The 15,644-nt window shown below is 43.0% G+C and overlaps 1 protein-coding gene across 1 annotated transcript in view; it reads left to right on the top strand.

Moving 5' to 3' along the window:
- ITPR2 (inositol 1,4,5-trisphosphate receptor type 2) overlaps window positions 1-15,644 on the top strand; it is a 240,872-nt gene that overhangs the window by 111,961 nt on the left and 113,267 nt on the right. The window contains exon 38 of the mRNA XM_035888507.1: window positions 960-1,068. Coding sequence (XP_035744400.1) covers window positions 960-1,068 — 109 coding nt within the window. The remainder of the gene's footprint in view (window positions 1-959; window positions 1,069-15,644) is intronic.

The raw sequence follows: 15,644 nt of genomic DNA, 5'->3' as shown, positions 1-15,644 counted from the left end.
TTGTTAGGTTATGGAGCACTGGTCTAGATGATGCAGTGTCATCCCTCCCAATCCTGTTTTTGGTGACTGTTTGTGATTTAGGACCATTAATGGTGTCATCTTTCAGCATAAATCGGTGGCCACAGTGCCTCTGCTGTATGCTGATCCTCGGCTGTAATTTGATGAACAACATTCTATCCACTATAACCCACCACTGGTACTGATACAAAAAAAAAACCCAAACCTCCAAGGCCTTCAGATTTCCTCCTCCCTTCTGTTTTCACAAACATTTCTCCAGCAATGAGGCAAGCCAGTGGAGGGTCTTGCTCTGCACAGAGATAGGAAGGCTGCTTCTTGTATTGGCTTAAGCTGACCAAAACCCAAACTCCCATCCCAAGTCTTAGCTGGAGTCAGAAATGCCACCTGGTTTTCTGACTTGAAAGAGTCTTGTGAAGTCGTTGTGCGAATGTAAACACTGGTTACGTTTCATCCAGATAGCTGCATTTCTGAACGCTTCCATTTAAGGTTTTTGGGGATCCTTTTGGCTGGATGCCATTTGCTAATTATATAATAAATATAACCATCATCAAGGTTGAAAGGTGTAAAGGTTGTAGCTTTTAAAGTTTTCAAGGTGCACGGTGAACATTGGTTAGCTTCAAATAAAGGTTAAAATAAATGCATGGTTACCTTTAAATAAAGAAAGGATGAAATAGCAAGTTTGGATCTTAATCTGGAAGCACTCCTAAAAAGGGGATGTAGAATTCTGCCTTCTGCATGGGCAGTAAGATATGCAAATTGACACAAAAAACTCACAACACCTTGAAAGTCCCATTTCCTTTTTAATTATGATTTCTCTTGTCTACTTTTATTTCCTTTCCTTGAGGAAAAATATAGTGACAGGCAATTTTTGCATAAAGAAATTGTAGTATGGCTTAGCAACAATGTGCAATGCTCTTTAAGGTTTAATATTTTACTTTAAGGTTGATTAATCACACTAAGAAGCTAATGGAGAAAGAAGAAAAGCTCTGCATTAAAATTCTTCAGACATTACGAGAAATGCTGGACAAGAAAACTAACTTTGCGGAAGAGGTACTGCTACCATTTTAGTATTAAATATAGAACTAATAGCATGGTATTAAAATGTTGGCTCTAGGACAGTAACAGAATCTGACATGATTTCAATTTTGTACACGTTTTAAAGGTAACATGGTGTCTTAGGAACAACGTGGTAAGGCAGAAAGTAAGACTGCAACAAAAGAAACTATCTTCCTTACACTGTTTTGTACCAGGGACTTGACAAGAGTCAAGGCAAGGAAGATGAAATGAATTAGCAGTAGCGAGTGTTACCATATATGATCATTATATATTGGATATCCTGTATTTCTAGGGACTAGGCTTCTTATGTCACATCTGACTTTATCTATCATAAGATCAATTGTAAATATAGGAATTTTTAAGTGCAAGTGTACAGTCTTTCCCTGCTGCCTGTAGTGCCAGAGTTCTGTATGCCGTACACTTTTTAATGCTCGTAAATGTGTGATGGGAATATGTAATGTTTAAGCAGAGCTGCCAGTTTTGGGGAGAAGTGACATAGTCTGTACTCTGTAAGCGTCTAATTATTTCTTGCACTTCTCTCTGTCCCCTTATTGCCCAGTTTTCTCTTGCAAAACCAAGTTTTTTCAAATACCTCTTCTTTCTCACTTGTGCCTTTGGGTATCCGTAGCTAGATTCAGATTTACATGTCGGCTGTCCCTTGGTTTTGAGCCTGATCCCTATGCCTTTTGTGTGGTTTCCTCTTATCCGTATTCCTGAGTATTCCCCCAATTCTTTCAGTATTAGTCACTCTTAAACATGAATCATAGAGCTATTCTCTAATCTTGCAGTGCCATCATTTTCATTTGTTCGCAGCTGACATGTTTAGTCAAGTATGTTCATGGGTTTCACTTTACCTTGAGAAAAAATACTGATTACAACCCAGTGTCGCACTGTTTCAGTGTTTTAGGCTTTTACACCCAAATATTTTCAGATGTCTAAGTAACAGCGCTTATTCATGTTACTGTACCTGGCAAAATTACCCACCATTTAGCTATACTAGCTACGAGAGTCAATCTTAATCCCAATCTAACCTTAAGGAAAATAAAGTCCATGGTGGTTAAGATGCCCCTGCCTATTTCTGTGTGTTTGAGATTTTACTTTTGAAGTTGAATGTTTGGGTCCTGTCACATGATGTGGTAAAGTACCAACACACTCTCTTCTCTTTTATGGTAGATGATCCGTGTATTAGAAATGGGATATACTCACAGTGTCTTTGTTTTGACTATCTATTGTTTGTTTTGATTTCAACATATGGACCTGGGAACATACTGCCCAGGCTTCTAAGCAAGACAGGATAAAAAAAAAAAAATCTCAAGGCAGAACAGTGAAATGAAGACAAAGGCAGCAATAGGAAAACATCAGCCCTGCTCTATGCAAAAACAACCGGTGCTCGCAAAGCAAACCAACCTCCTCTTCACCTCCTGCTCGAAATAACATGTGGCTAGGCCTGGGCAGACAAATTTTTTTTAATGTCATAGCAAGAGTTTCACCGGTGAAGCAGATATTAGTATTCTTAATTATTATTCATACTTATTCTAATAGCTTTCTGGGTCCGCAATGCCACTGCATCGCATGGAAAAACTAATTTGCTTTTGTAAATACATGCTATGATGAACTTTGCCAAACCTCTCCAAAATAATTGCATAGACTCACCAAAAGTTAACGTCGTCTCAGGACTACAGGGGGGGGAAAAAAAAAGCAGCGCTTTATTGTTTGACTTAGAACAAGCAAACAAAAAATTCGCCTCTTTTAATTGCTCTTTGTACCCTGTAGCGGATGCTGCTAAAGCGAGACTGAGTGAAGCCACCAGAGGGAGTGAGCTCCATTGGTATGGAGGGGCTCTTCCCCTGGCCTCTGGGTCTCAGGAGTGGACATCAGAGGTCTATGGCCAGACCGCTCGCGTGACCACCGCCGTCTCGGCAGGGCATGGTGGGTGGAAGAGCTCCTCAGGCAACAGGGTTTCTCCCTGGTGCTTCCTCTTGAGTCCCATAGACTGTACACCAAGGAATGTAATGAATCAGTGCAAACAAATAAATGAGTAAACAAGCTTGTATGGTTTGCAAGCGCCTCTCCGGCTTGCTGCTCTTATGAGTCATTGTTCATGGTATGGACTTCAGAACAGTAAAAATAGCACAATTAATAGCCTCTTGTGCGTGTTTCCAACTTTTTTTTAACTGTGATCTCACTGCCTGCAAAGGGGCTTGTTCAGTCTAGAGAAAAGAAGGCTGCGGGGAGACCTGATTGCGGCCTTTCAGTACCTAAAGGGGGCCTATAGGAAAGAGGGGGAAAACCTTTTTAGTAGGGCCAGCTGCGTTAGGACAAGGGGTAATGGTTTTAAACTAAATCGGGGTAGGTTTAGGCTAGATATAAGGAAAAAATTCTTTACAATGAGGGTGGTAAACCACTGGAACAGGTTGCCCAGAGAGGTAGTGGAGGCCCCATCCCTGGAAACATTCAAGGCCAGGTTGGATGGGGCTCTGAGCAACCTGATCTAGTTGGCGGTGTCCCTGCTGACTGCAGGGGGGTTGGACTCGATGACCTCTAGTGGTCCCCTCCAACCCAAAACATTCTATGATTCTATGATTCTATGAATAGCCTCTTGTGCGTGTTTCCAACTTTTTTTTAACTGTGATCTCACTGCCTGCAAAGCTATTCAACTATGTTATGTAGATACTAAAAAAAAAATTATAGTAGTAAATAGATAATGGTAATACCAGAACAAAGCTACAGAGGGACACATGACATTTTGACAGAAAGCCTGAGTTTGCTAATCACCCATCATAATGTATTTTGTGTGCTAAATAATTTGACAGAAATGGTAAACCTCCAGTTTCTGCAGACTTGCCCATGGTGAGCAACATGGAAGAAATCATGAAATAAAATTTCTTCCTCTCTCTTTCTTTTCCTTTTACCTGCCACAGCTGAGATCCAGGTCTGGGGGCCTTGCCTTCTACCGGCTTTATCTTTCATTTGACCGCTGGAAGGTAGCTTGTTTCATTGAAGGAACAGGAGGAAAACACACCTATAGGTGCTTATTTCACTGTTTTTATGCCCATTCCTGTATCCACTGTCTCAACTCTGTTGTTGCACCTCGCCTTACTGGTTGTGTTTCAGGGCTGCTTGTCCTCTCTTGGCTCCATCCTTGGTTGCCCTTGCAGTCAGCCTTTGAGGAAGAGCTTGCTTGTGTGTTGTTTTGCTTAGTGCTGCAACATCTAATCGTGTTAGGAATTGTTTAACTTCAGAAGTTTGATTTAAGGTATATAAATGACACATAAAACCTCTTGGTCATTGATTGGCTTTCATAAGTAATTGTGGGTGATTATTATAATCTACTGGGAGTTCTGCATTAAGTCCTAGTCCTATTTGTATTGATTAGGTAACTAACTGGAATGAAACCTGATCTACAGCCCCTCTCTTACAGAAGGCTCTTCCAGAACAGTGTTAAAACACTTGGGTAAAGCAGTGTGTGGAGGAAGTCGACATAGCCTCTCTTCAGACAGTTACTGTGCTATAGATAAAAGCCTACTTTAGACCGACTGTTTAAGAAGAGAAACAGGAGAGACAGAAAGGACTGTGTTTGGACTAGATCTGCCCCATCTATGTCTGGTTTTTCATTGCTGGCCATTTTTATACCCATTTTACAAAACCAGAAGGATATTGGTGTAGAGTTTTTGAATGTTTTAGGCAAATCTTTTTTGTCCATAGTGCTTGATTTCGGTTTAATTTCTGTGTGAATGCTGCCTCTAGACCTACTTACACGTCTCAGTTTGAATCTGAGTAATGTTCCCAGAAGCACCTGACACAGGTACAGCACTGATGCACGTCCACTTTGAAAATGACTGGAGCAGTTTGAAATCTCAGCATTATCTTGCTGCCCTTCTGAACGCGACTGTCCCTACAACAGAGCTGGTGGGTCAGGCGGGGTGAGTCCTCCCAGCAGCTTCAAAGAGGGTTCAGAAGTTTAAATAAATCCCTACCTTGGTGAACTGGAAGAAGTTGTTGAACTCTTGACCAAAGCGTGCTTATATGGCAACTTCTTAACCCACTCCAGTTGCTGGCACGTCAATGCCTTGGGCATGGACAACCTTCTGATTTCCCAACTGTTCTTAAATGAGATCAGCATCTCTGGTGGAAAAAAAAATACTATCTCTGATAACGTGTGTATACGACAAGTTTAATGTTAACATTATTGGCTGATCAGAGTGCTAATGGATGACAGTGCATTACAGAATATGGCAGAATCCAAGCCTGTATACCCTGCCAACTGGTAGTTCCTAAGGGAAACACTATTATAAATAGACTGAACCCTCCTGAAAGGGTTACTTGTGCTGCAGAACACAGACTTTAAACTTTTTTCCTGCTTTAGGTGTAGAACTACAGTATGAATAATTGAAAACTCCATTTTTAAGTGTCAGTACAACAAAGACTGTGTAAGCTGCTTAATTGTCAGAAATAAGTAGTTGTGCTTTTTGCCTTTTTTGGAAAAACTCATGAAAAATGTTGTCTTGCTCTTACACGCTTGCACTAGCTTCCCAATTTAAAATCATAGAAGTAGCTTTGTAGCCTTTTGCTTTGCAGTGTTAACATTTCTGCATTCCACTTTAGATCTGAAATGTAAGCTATCCTCTCCTCTTTGTTTTCAGCAACAGCACCAAATACACATGTGAAAAAACCAGTACAGCTTCCGTGTAAATACAAATGTATTTTATTCTTCTAAGATGTAGTCCCTGATACGGCCACTATCACCTCTTGGTCATTTTGTGCCAGAAGACCTGATTTTTTTCATGTGGAGCTGTTGACAGAACTCCAGTGAGTTTGTCAAAAGCAATAGTCCCAGTTTCTGACTGTATTGATCTACCAGTCAAGCTGAAACCACTGGGAGCTGCAGGTCTTTTTCTGCTGGGAAAATTGGTCTCAATGTGTCTTAGAAGCCAGGAGAAGCTGCTGGGAGCCACTACAGTGTCCCGGTGTTGCAGCTCTTTGAATCAAAGACATTCTCAACTTAAAAATGCATTCTGTTCTATAACCTCATCTTTTCAAGATGATTTTACTTATTTGCATCTGCAAATTAGGCAGCATTCAGACAAATAGCACATGTAGGTAAAAATAAAAGGGAGAAAAAGAGAACAATTCTGAATATGTGGGGCTTGCTGAATGTACTACACCTTAAAAGGATGCTTATTTTAAATGGGAGGAAGAACAGCATCCAAAATTCCTTTATTTGTGTTACTACTCACATTTCGGATTAGTGGCGCTGCAGGCATTCTGCAGAATTACATTTAATTTTTCACCATTTCTGTTGTCTGTTTTATTTGTACTGATTTACAAAAATGCCTATGCACTAGCCTGTTTTTTCCTGTTGTCAATAGGGCATTCTCACTACGCTCAGTGTGGCTGTAAGGTAATAGGGGGTTAGAAATCCTGTAGGAGAAGGCTTAAGTTCAATGCTGGTTACATTGAATTTTTGAAAAAATCACTTGTATGTTTCAGCTGGTAAAGGACGTTTTTGCGGTATCCTGCATTAAAAACTCTCTCCTTAGGAAAATAGCTACAGTTTGGGGGGTACTGGAGGTGTGGAGAGGAAGAATGTTTGGTTACCTCCAGCAGTGCCACCCTGGTTGCTGTGACCAGCATGTACTTCTGGTATGGTGAGGGAGTGGCTGCTGCAGCTTTGTCATGACAGTTAAGTGATGAAGTACGGCAGAAAGTTCAAACACAACTGGGACAAACCCCTCCATCTGTGCGATGGTTTATGTGAAGGTGGTGGTCTGTTGCAGATCTGAAGCCCACACTGATTCATTGCAGTGGAGGATTCAAGCTTTGCTATTGCTGTGAGCCAGTAATTGCAGCGGCAGGAGCATCAGAGCTTTCAGATATGCAAGACTGAACACTAAATGTGATCAGACCCTTAAAGTGTGGTCATTTCTCATTATACCCGTACGCTGACATTTTACAAGCCAAAGAAATAAAACCTACAGAGAAACAAACCAACACAGTTTCACTTTTCTCCCCCTCTAGGCTTCAAGCTGGAATAATTTAGCAAAGAGATACCACAAGGCACGTGATACTGTTGTTTGTACTAGCTAGGTGTTGTTAGCCATTGTGCTTCGTGCCTCAGGCCATCAGCCACCAGGGCGCGTTGTTAATTGCTGTACGTTTTTGGTGCTTTGACACGCGGTATCAACTAGACTATTCTGAAGTAGCATCCCTCGTCTCTGCGGTACCCCTTATCCCTCCTGTAATCTGCACTGTTCTGGACTAAGGGAGAATACTGCTGTGCTCTGGAGGGGACAGCCCCCAGATATTCTGCTGGGTTTCCAATCATGTACGTTTATAGAAATTTATTTTGTTGCTAGTGCAAGAACCCCAGAGAGGTGGTGGAGGCCCCATCCCTGGAAACATTCAAGGCCAGGTGGGACGGGGCTCTGAGCAACCTGATCTGGTTAGCGGTGTCCCTGCTCACTGCAGGGGGGTTGGACTAGATGACCTCTAGGGGTCCCTTCCCCAAAGGGAAAACATTCTATGATTCTATGATTCTAAGTACTTGGTGTATGAAAAGCATGAGTTCTCTTTTAGGGGAGACATTTTTCTGTAGGTAGCAGGCCTCAGAGATTTCATCCATCTGTCATCTGCTTGTGTTCAGAAGCCTGGTTGAAGCCACTTTATCTAGGCCAGTTGTGAGGTGCTCCTCACCTGGTCTGTGTCAAGGATAGTTTCAGCCCAAGCGCGTTGCTCTTGTTGACCTGGACAAGAACATTAAACTGAAAGTCATGTATCAAGGACAGGTAGGAGACAGCACTTCTGACCTCTTATGAAGTATGACATCCTGATCTAGTGAAAGGCAAGAGCATTTTAATCTGCTGCGGTGGAAGTGAAGCACATGCCTAACTACTTTGTGCAGGGCTGGCTGCATTCATGATTTTTCCCTTTCTTTTATATGTATAATTGTTAACTGTCACTGTGATCCAAATATATTCCCTCCAGAGACTTAAAAGGTACTTTTAGCTCAGGTGATACTTAAGTGAGCAATGGTGTTTGCTACTCACTGGTACTTACTCTTCTTTGTTTCAAAACCTTGGTTATTTTTTGTTTGATTGTTTGTTCTCCAAGTCACAAACAAATCTAGTGGCAGGATGCCAAGGCTGAAAAAACACATGGTTGTAAACACGTTTCTTCTGAAAGATTGTAGCCTCTCAGCAGCTCATATTTATCAAATTTTTAGAATATGGTATGTTGTTATCCAATTTTGTTTCAGCAATATTAAGCCCCAGATCCTGATTGATAAGTTGTTTTGGAACGTGTATCATCTCCCTTTCTTACATATATCATCTTTCCTCTAAAGGAGCTTCTGATACTGTAAAATATTTTTTCTGTAGGTACTGATTTAGACTGCATCAGCCAAACAATAACAAACTGGAGTAGCTTGTTCCTTGCTCTCAACATCAAATGGCCAACTTCTGCTCTGGAATTTCCCCTTTACAGTGTATGTGACATAAGGATGCTCCTTGTTTCCCCCTTCTTTTTTCATATCAATTCCTTTCTATGGATCTGATCTTAAGAACAGCAAACCAGCAGGAAGATCGTAACTGCCCGCAAACTCTTTGGCATCCTTCTCTATTATTTATAGTTAAAAACAAATGAAAAAGAGCGCCAGGGAAGAGAGCTGTTTAACAAGTGAAACCTTCAGAGCTCAAAGGTACAAAATTCATGGAACTGATCAGGATCCTTTAGGTGAACAACAACAATCGGATTTTATTTTTGTTGGTGGGATGGATTTCACTGAAGACTTCAGTTCATCTAGAAGTTAAATTCCATGCTCACTATAGCTATTTGAATCAAATTCTACATCATGAAAGCATCAGGATCAAGGTTCTCTTTCTGTCTGGTTTTATTTGTATATTTTAAATTGTGAATAAAGCAACCAAGACTTTTAGGAATTTAGTAGAAGGTTCTAGCAGATACTAGATTGGCAAGGGGCTAGGTGAATGACCAGAGGTACCTTGTAGGTTAATGTGTAAAATGAGTCAGCAGTTTTATCATATGGTTCATGTCTCCAGTTTTGTGTGAGTTTTGTGTGAGGATATATTCATATGCGTAAATATAAATATTTATTTTAGATTATTTTTTCCTATTCCATCTCTTTTTTTTTTTTTTTTTAATGAGCAACATATTACCTCCATGGCGGAGTCATAATTACAAGATAAATATTTGAATGTGTGTTCTGTGTCCTACCATATTGTTTTAATGGTGTAGATGTTTTTACTTAGAATATAAAGTGTCTGATATGCGTTAATGCACGCAGAGTTATTTAACATGAGGGAAAACATAATTCCCGTGGCCACCCTAATTTTAGTGATTGGTGCTTGTTTAAAGTATCCAGTTGAGAACCCAAGAGGCCTGTGTCTGTGCTTATTTGCAGAGCAGGAGCAATTCACATAGGTGCAACAGGGGGTTTCGTGCCCTGCCTGTCTGGTGCTGGGAGGAGCTACGCTCAGGTGAGAAGGGGAGTGCAAAGGGAGCAGGTGACTGATGAGCACGAGGAGAGAAACAAATTGCAGGCATCCTGAAGTTTGGGACAGTTGCAGTTTTTCTTGGGAGTTAGGAGAATAAAACCTCATAAACCTTTTTCCTGACTGTGAGCCCAGAGGATGTTTCTCCCCATGCACCTCCCCCGCTCCCTTTTAAGTATCAGTTGCTATACAGAAAGTCCACATTTCTGAGCAGTTTCTGTATCACTGCCGGGTAACGTTTGCAGTTTTTACTGGTGAGCACGGAGGAGTGCTGCAGTATCACAGAGACCACTGTGTGGCAACTGTGGACTTTTCAAAAATGTCTCCTGTCTGTGGGAGCAGATCAGCTGCTGCTTGCTGCTTCTGCACAGCTGAATTCCCACAGCAGTCAAATGTCTGCAGTCGTCGAGGGGGCGAGAGAAAATGTCTCCTTTGGTTCTGAATTTCCTTGGAAGGGGAAAAGGGTTCTTTTGTTTTCTCTTGTTTGTTTTTTTGTTGTTGTTGTTGTTGTTGTTGACTGTCACAAATTTGCTGTTGCTTTATTTAATATGTTTGAGCAACAACCCTGTTTGTACTTTGCAGTCGCACCAGAGATAGCAGTGAGCAGAATTCAATGCATTGTATTAAGGATGGCCAATGAATATTTATGATAGACCTAGGGAGCCAGTAATAAAAATGAAATCGGCATGATGCCTCTAGATCCAAATCTTTGATCTCTGTTTTAAGAGAAAATACAATAAAGCAGGGGATAATGGACTCATTATAATGGAATGGTTAGTTATGGTTAGTTACGGCAGCGTGAATAGGTGGCGTTACATAAAGTGCTTTAGTCCAAGATTTATGATTCAGAAAAGTGTTTCAGAAACTGAGTTTCTACAAAAAAACCCCTCAGTTTGTGATATTATTTGGTTTACTCAGTCCAGACACAAAGAACTAAAGATGTGTATCTTTCAGGTATCAGGGTGGGCAATGCTCTTGCCTTACTAGGGAAAGCAGAAGCAGTAGGAACTGGCAAGGCCCCTCTACTCAACCTCTTCTGTGCTTCTGCTCCTCCTCTGTCACCCTGTGAGCAGGTGGGGAGGGTTGAGCGTTGCAGGAAGGTGGAAATCGGATTCTACTCCAACCAGACTTGTCTTGCTGGATACCAGATGCGAGGGGACGCTTGGGGTTATCAGCAGAGAGGGGAAGAAGGCTCAGGGTTCTGCATCACCCAGGAGGATGCAAAGGACCTGGCTGGAGACGCATGCCCCAGCTGGAGCCACCGACCTCCGTTGGGAGCAGGGAGAGACTCCTGCAGTGTGCTGAAGCAGCTCTGGGGAAGCCTAATGAAGGAGTCGGTATCTGACGGGCAGCAGGAGCGAGTAAGCTTATTTTTCGTTTTAATGGTTGCAATTACTTGCTTAACACCCCTGCCACACTGAGCAAGACGCAGAGGAGGGTTGATTCCAGGCCGTAGATGAAAGCTGATCTCGAAGTCTCTGTCTAGCCAGACATGAGGAGGAAATGGAAACTCACTGTTTTCTGATTTGTTTCATACTGATGTAATTTCTAAGGGACTTCATCGCTAATGACATCTGGCAAGGGATTAGTCCGTAATGTGGTCCAACTGCCCCCTCTCCCCCTTTTCAAGAAAAAGAAAGTATATGCTATATTGAACTTTGGAAAACAGCTATTAAGCAACCACAGTAACAGCTTCTGATAGGATTTTTTTTTTTGTGTCTGATGAGGATTTTACCCAGCATGTTTGGCCTTGGAGGAGCGCCTGGATGGTATTGCCAGCTGGAATTGTCAGAGCTGCTTTGTCTTCTGTCCCAGGAAAACAGAAGCCTGGCGGGCAGTCACTCTCGCTCTTATTTCATATCCCTGCTTAGTCAGAGTTGCCAACCCCAAGCACTGAAAACCCTGAGTCAGGCCACAAACAAATCACGAGATTTGGCTTGAAAATCATGAGATTTTTTAATTACAAGTAGTTTATTTGGGATTTCTTTGAGTCTTTAGTGTGTCTGTTCTTCCAATTTTATTCTACAAATCCCAGAGCTTGAAATACGCTTTATTGAATTGTGCATGTGTTTGTTTACTGAAATGAAAGCCAGTTTAATTTATGGTTACCTGACCTCTGGAGTTTGCAGGGGAAAGACCAGAATATCTAAATGATGTGCGTTGACCGGGCTGTTCAATGAGGGGCCTGTTCTGGAGTTGGTGATTGCCCTGAGGATTACAAGCTTAATTATCTGGGTGTCACTTTGACCCCTAGGCTTTTTGCAGAGAGATTTTTTGTTGAGAAGACCCTGAAAGTGTTCTTTCAGTTTATGGCAATGAACACTTTGTGCAGGTTGTGCCTTGTTTACCTTGCAACAGCTTTCCATGGGCAGCACGTGGCACCATGCCAGCGAGGCCCGATTAATCCATTTTCTTCCCACTGCAGTTTCACCATCGCTCGGGTCTTGCCTGGAGCGCACATGTGCAAAGGCTTCCTGCTGTACAGAGTCACAAGTGTAACGTGCTGACACGGCGTGGATGTCAGCGAGAGGCCGTGCTGGCGCTGAGCTGGCTGGGCTGTGAGAGGAGGAAACGTGCTCTCAAGGTTTGGGCTTAGTGTTGGTAACTCCAGATGCAGACCTGTCACTTGGGGTTGGGGAGAGGACCTTACCACTCTGAAAATTCCTCTTGGCAGAGTTGTCCAAAGCATTTTGTCCCCAAGTACTGAGCAGTTTCACTAGTGATGTCTCCTTGTATTCCTTTTTCCTGCAAGCCTTTTACAACCATACCCCCCCACTCCCTTTTTTTTTTACTACCTTCTTCCTCTTTCCTTTGGAAAACTTGATTTTTTGACTCCTTAATTGTATATGGTAGCATTTGTGTCGCATTAGCCCGACAGCCAGTAGGAATGGATGCCACTCTTACCTGTCTCAGAAAGAAATTTAGGTAACTGACCCTCGGGTCTTTCAGTATGAATACTTCTTACTGACTCCAGGGGAACAAGCAGCTTCGCTTGAACGAGGCGTTTTCTCAGCTACGACCAGCTAGAGGTTCTCAGCTCTAGGGCTCCCCCCAGGCAACACTACCGGGTGCAGTTTAGCCCTTTAGGAAATCAAACTCTTCTAAATATACAAATATTTGACTGTGGCTTTCTAAAAATGAAAATCTTTGCATTTAAACAAATGCTGGAAGTCCTGCAGGTTCTTGGGAAGTTCTTCCTCTTTTACTAGTCAGGGCAGTTTTTTCAAAGGGTCTAGAAATGTTGCTGGAGAACAGAATATACACCCTGAGCTCCCTTGATTTTGCAAGGAGACCTGTATTAACTAGGTTGCTTTTGTGAGGCAGAGGAAATAACAGTGGTAATTCACTGCTAGCAATAAAGTGGGTGATGGTCAGTAAATTTACCCTCGATGGCACAGAGGATTTTTCTGGTTATATGTCACAGTCTTTATTAAATTTGTCCTGGTTGTTGCTAGCATGTTGTTTGTGTAGTCATTTTAATTCTGACAATAAAACTGACCATAAGGACCTAGAAGGGGCCTTTTGAAAAATGGAAGTTGAACAGTTTAGGCTGGCCTTTTCTTCTTTTTCTCCACATTTAAGTATTCTCACAGTGAATAACATCATGCATGGGAAAAACTCAAGATTTTGTTATTTGGGCTGCGGTGTGCTTAGCCATAAACGAGTAATTTCTATTGCAGAAGTCTGGGCAAAGTGCTCCCTACTTCTGCCTGTGTGTGCAAATAACCTGCTACGCCACACAGCCAAAGGAAAGGGAGTCAAATGAGAGCGGTGCTGGCTGCGTTTGAGCATGCCGAGCATGCGTGTTGAGCCAGGATTAGGAGGTGGCAGATGAACGGGCTCCTTCTGGAGTCCTACCTGATGCTCCGTGAGGTTGGTCAGTAGGGTTTGCTCTCCGGAGTGTGGTCTGCAGAGAGTCACTTGACTTAAATGAAACTGTTTATATAAACACATTATTTCCATACCTATGATACTGAAAGAGCTTCTTTTAACTCAGAAGCAAATTCTAGCATACCAGGTAATCTAAATACAGGTCTTTTACTTCCTTTTTTTTTTAATTAAAAAAAAAAGAAAAAAAAGAAGAAAAAACCAGGAAGTCAACTAGTTGACATATACTTTGTTTCAACATGTATTTAACCTAATTTTTAAACTCCAAACAATTTGAAACTGGGAAAAAAATAAATTCCCTTCACTTTTTTAAACCGTATCTCTCTCTTTCCTATTTTTGCACATACTTACTCCTTTTCTCTATGTTTTGTTCTGATTTTTAGCTGAAGAAAGGCTTTCTTTGAGAGCAGGAAAGGAAGCGTTGCCGGGATAATGTTTTCTTTTGAACTAGCCAACAGTTTATGGCTTCTGTGTCTTCAGTGCTTTGATCACTATCTGTCTGTTTTGCTACTAAGCCCTATGTAGTGTGATGTTACTATTGAGCCAGCTGGGGCTCTGCCCCATGCGAGAACCATGAGGTAATAAAATCAGAGTAAATTAAAAGTGTTTTCTCAAGCCCTCTGCACGATTCTGAACTATTCATTTCCCACTGCAGCTTTGCCAGCCGAAAAGTAGCTGCTTTATTGCCCTGGACTACGCCATGCACGTACATCTCCATCTTCCAGCAGGGGCCTCCAAAGCCACAGGAGGTGGCAAACCAGCCGCTGGGCAGCTGCAGCAGTGCACAAAGGGGCTCTTTCAGACACGTTCTTGCTAGAAAAGCACATGTGCAGCTACAACAAGTTACAGTGCCCATCTGACTTGAGCAAGAGCCACCCTGGGGAAACGGTCTTACTTTTTTTTTCTGAAGTTGGTGAATAGATATATTGCCCCAATGCTTGTTTCTGACTTGATGAACACTGTGTTTGGGCCCAGGGCTTAGTTCATTCTAGATTTTTCTGTTGTGAGAAGGGTTGCTGAAGGGCAAGGGAAGGGAACTGATCTCCCCTCTGACGGGCTACTCGAATTCGGCATCGCTTTTTGCCCCGAGTCTGCTGCCCCAGTGATGTACCGTTGCTGTGGACACGCGTCAGTGCAGCAGAGGCTACTTTCAAGTATCACAAGCTAGCTCCCGTTTTGGGCACCTCTCCAGAGGACCGAATGACTCACCTTCAAAGAAGGTCTCTCTGAAAGTGGAAGCAGGACTTTGCATATGACAGTGCAGAACCTAGCAGTTGGCAGGGCGCCCATTTTCTCCTCCTTAAATCAAGCAAACAGTGTGCTCCTGGGCTTTGTGAATGAAAGATTTGTTGAAAAAAAATGGTATGAAGACTTAACAAACACTGATTCAGTAAGCTTGGCTTTGGATTATCTACATAAATTCTAGTTCTGAAGTTGGCTTCTATTGGGAAAAAGCATGCTTTTTAAAATTTGCTGAAATGTTGGCATACATGAAAAGAGTTGCCTCTTGAGTCTTACAGACTTCAGAGACTCTTCCTGCTGTTTTGGCCAATTTGACTTGCTGTGCCCGTTCCCTGAAGGAAGAATTCTGGGTCAAGTTGGCTCCAAAAATCTGCAGCCCAAGAGGGCGATCCAGGAAAAGACAAGGTACGGGGACTTGCAGTAGTAGTACCCTCCCTTGCAAAGCTTCCTGTGGTATGCAAGCACCGATGCGGAGCGTGGGTGGGGTGGCTAGCAGCTTCCAAGTCAGCGAGCTGGATGTCGGGTACGAGACTGGTGCAAGTCGGGATGTGCGTTAACCCCGCACTCCTCCCAGCGCTCAGCTGCGACCTGTGGGCGTCGGGATGCAGACCTGCAGCTGGGGACAGTGGTCGGAGCCCCCTTCTTAGCCTGGAGCGGATCTAGCCCTTGTCTTTGAGGAGGGGAAGAGCACGTTTTCTCCCCAGCAGCTAACGCGGATCCATTATTAAATAGCGCCTGCCTCGTTTTGTGGAAAATCCCTCCAGGCGAACGCTGCCTGGCGCGATTAGCGTGCGCTAGGCGGGAAAGGGCTGTTACCCAGGCCTCGCCACGCGTGCCCGGCCGCTGCCGAGGACGAAAGCCGGGCAGGGTGGCGAGCAGGACGCGGGAGAGCAGTGGCCCGGCCTCCGGCGCCCCGCCGGGGCCCCGCCC

This window comes from Egretta garzetta, unplaced genomic scaffold, assembly GCF_000687185.1.
Source record: "Egretta garzetta isolate BGI_Z169 unplaced genomic scaffold, ASM68718v1 scaffold81, whole genome shotgun sequence".
In the NCBI taxonomy this organism is placed as follows: domain Eukaryota; kingdom Metazoa; phylum Chordata; class Aves; order Pelecaniformes; family Ardeidae; genus Egretta; species Egretta garzetta.
This window is presented reverse-complemented; position numbering and strand designations above follow the sequence as displayed.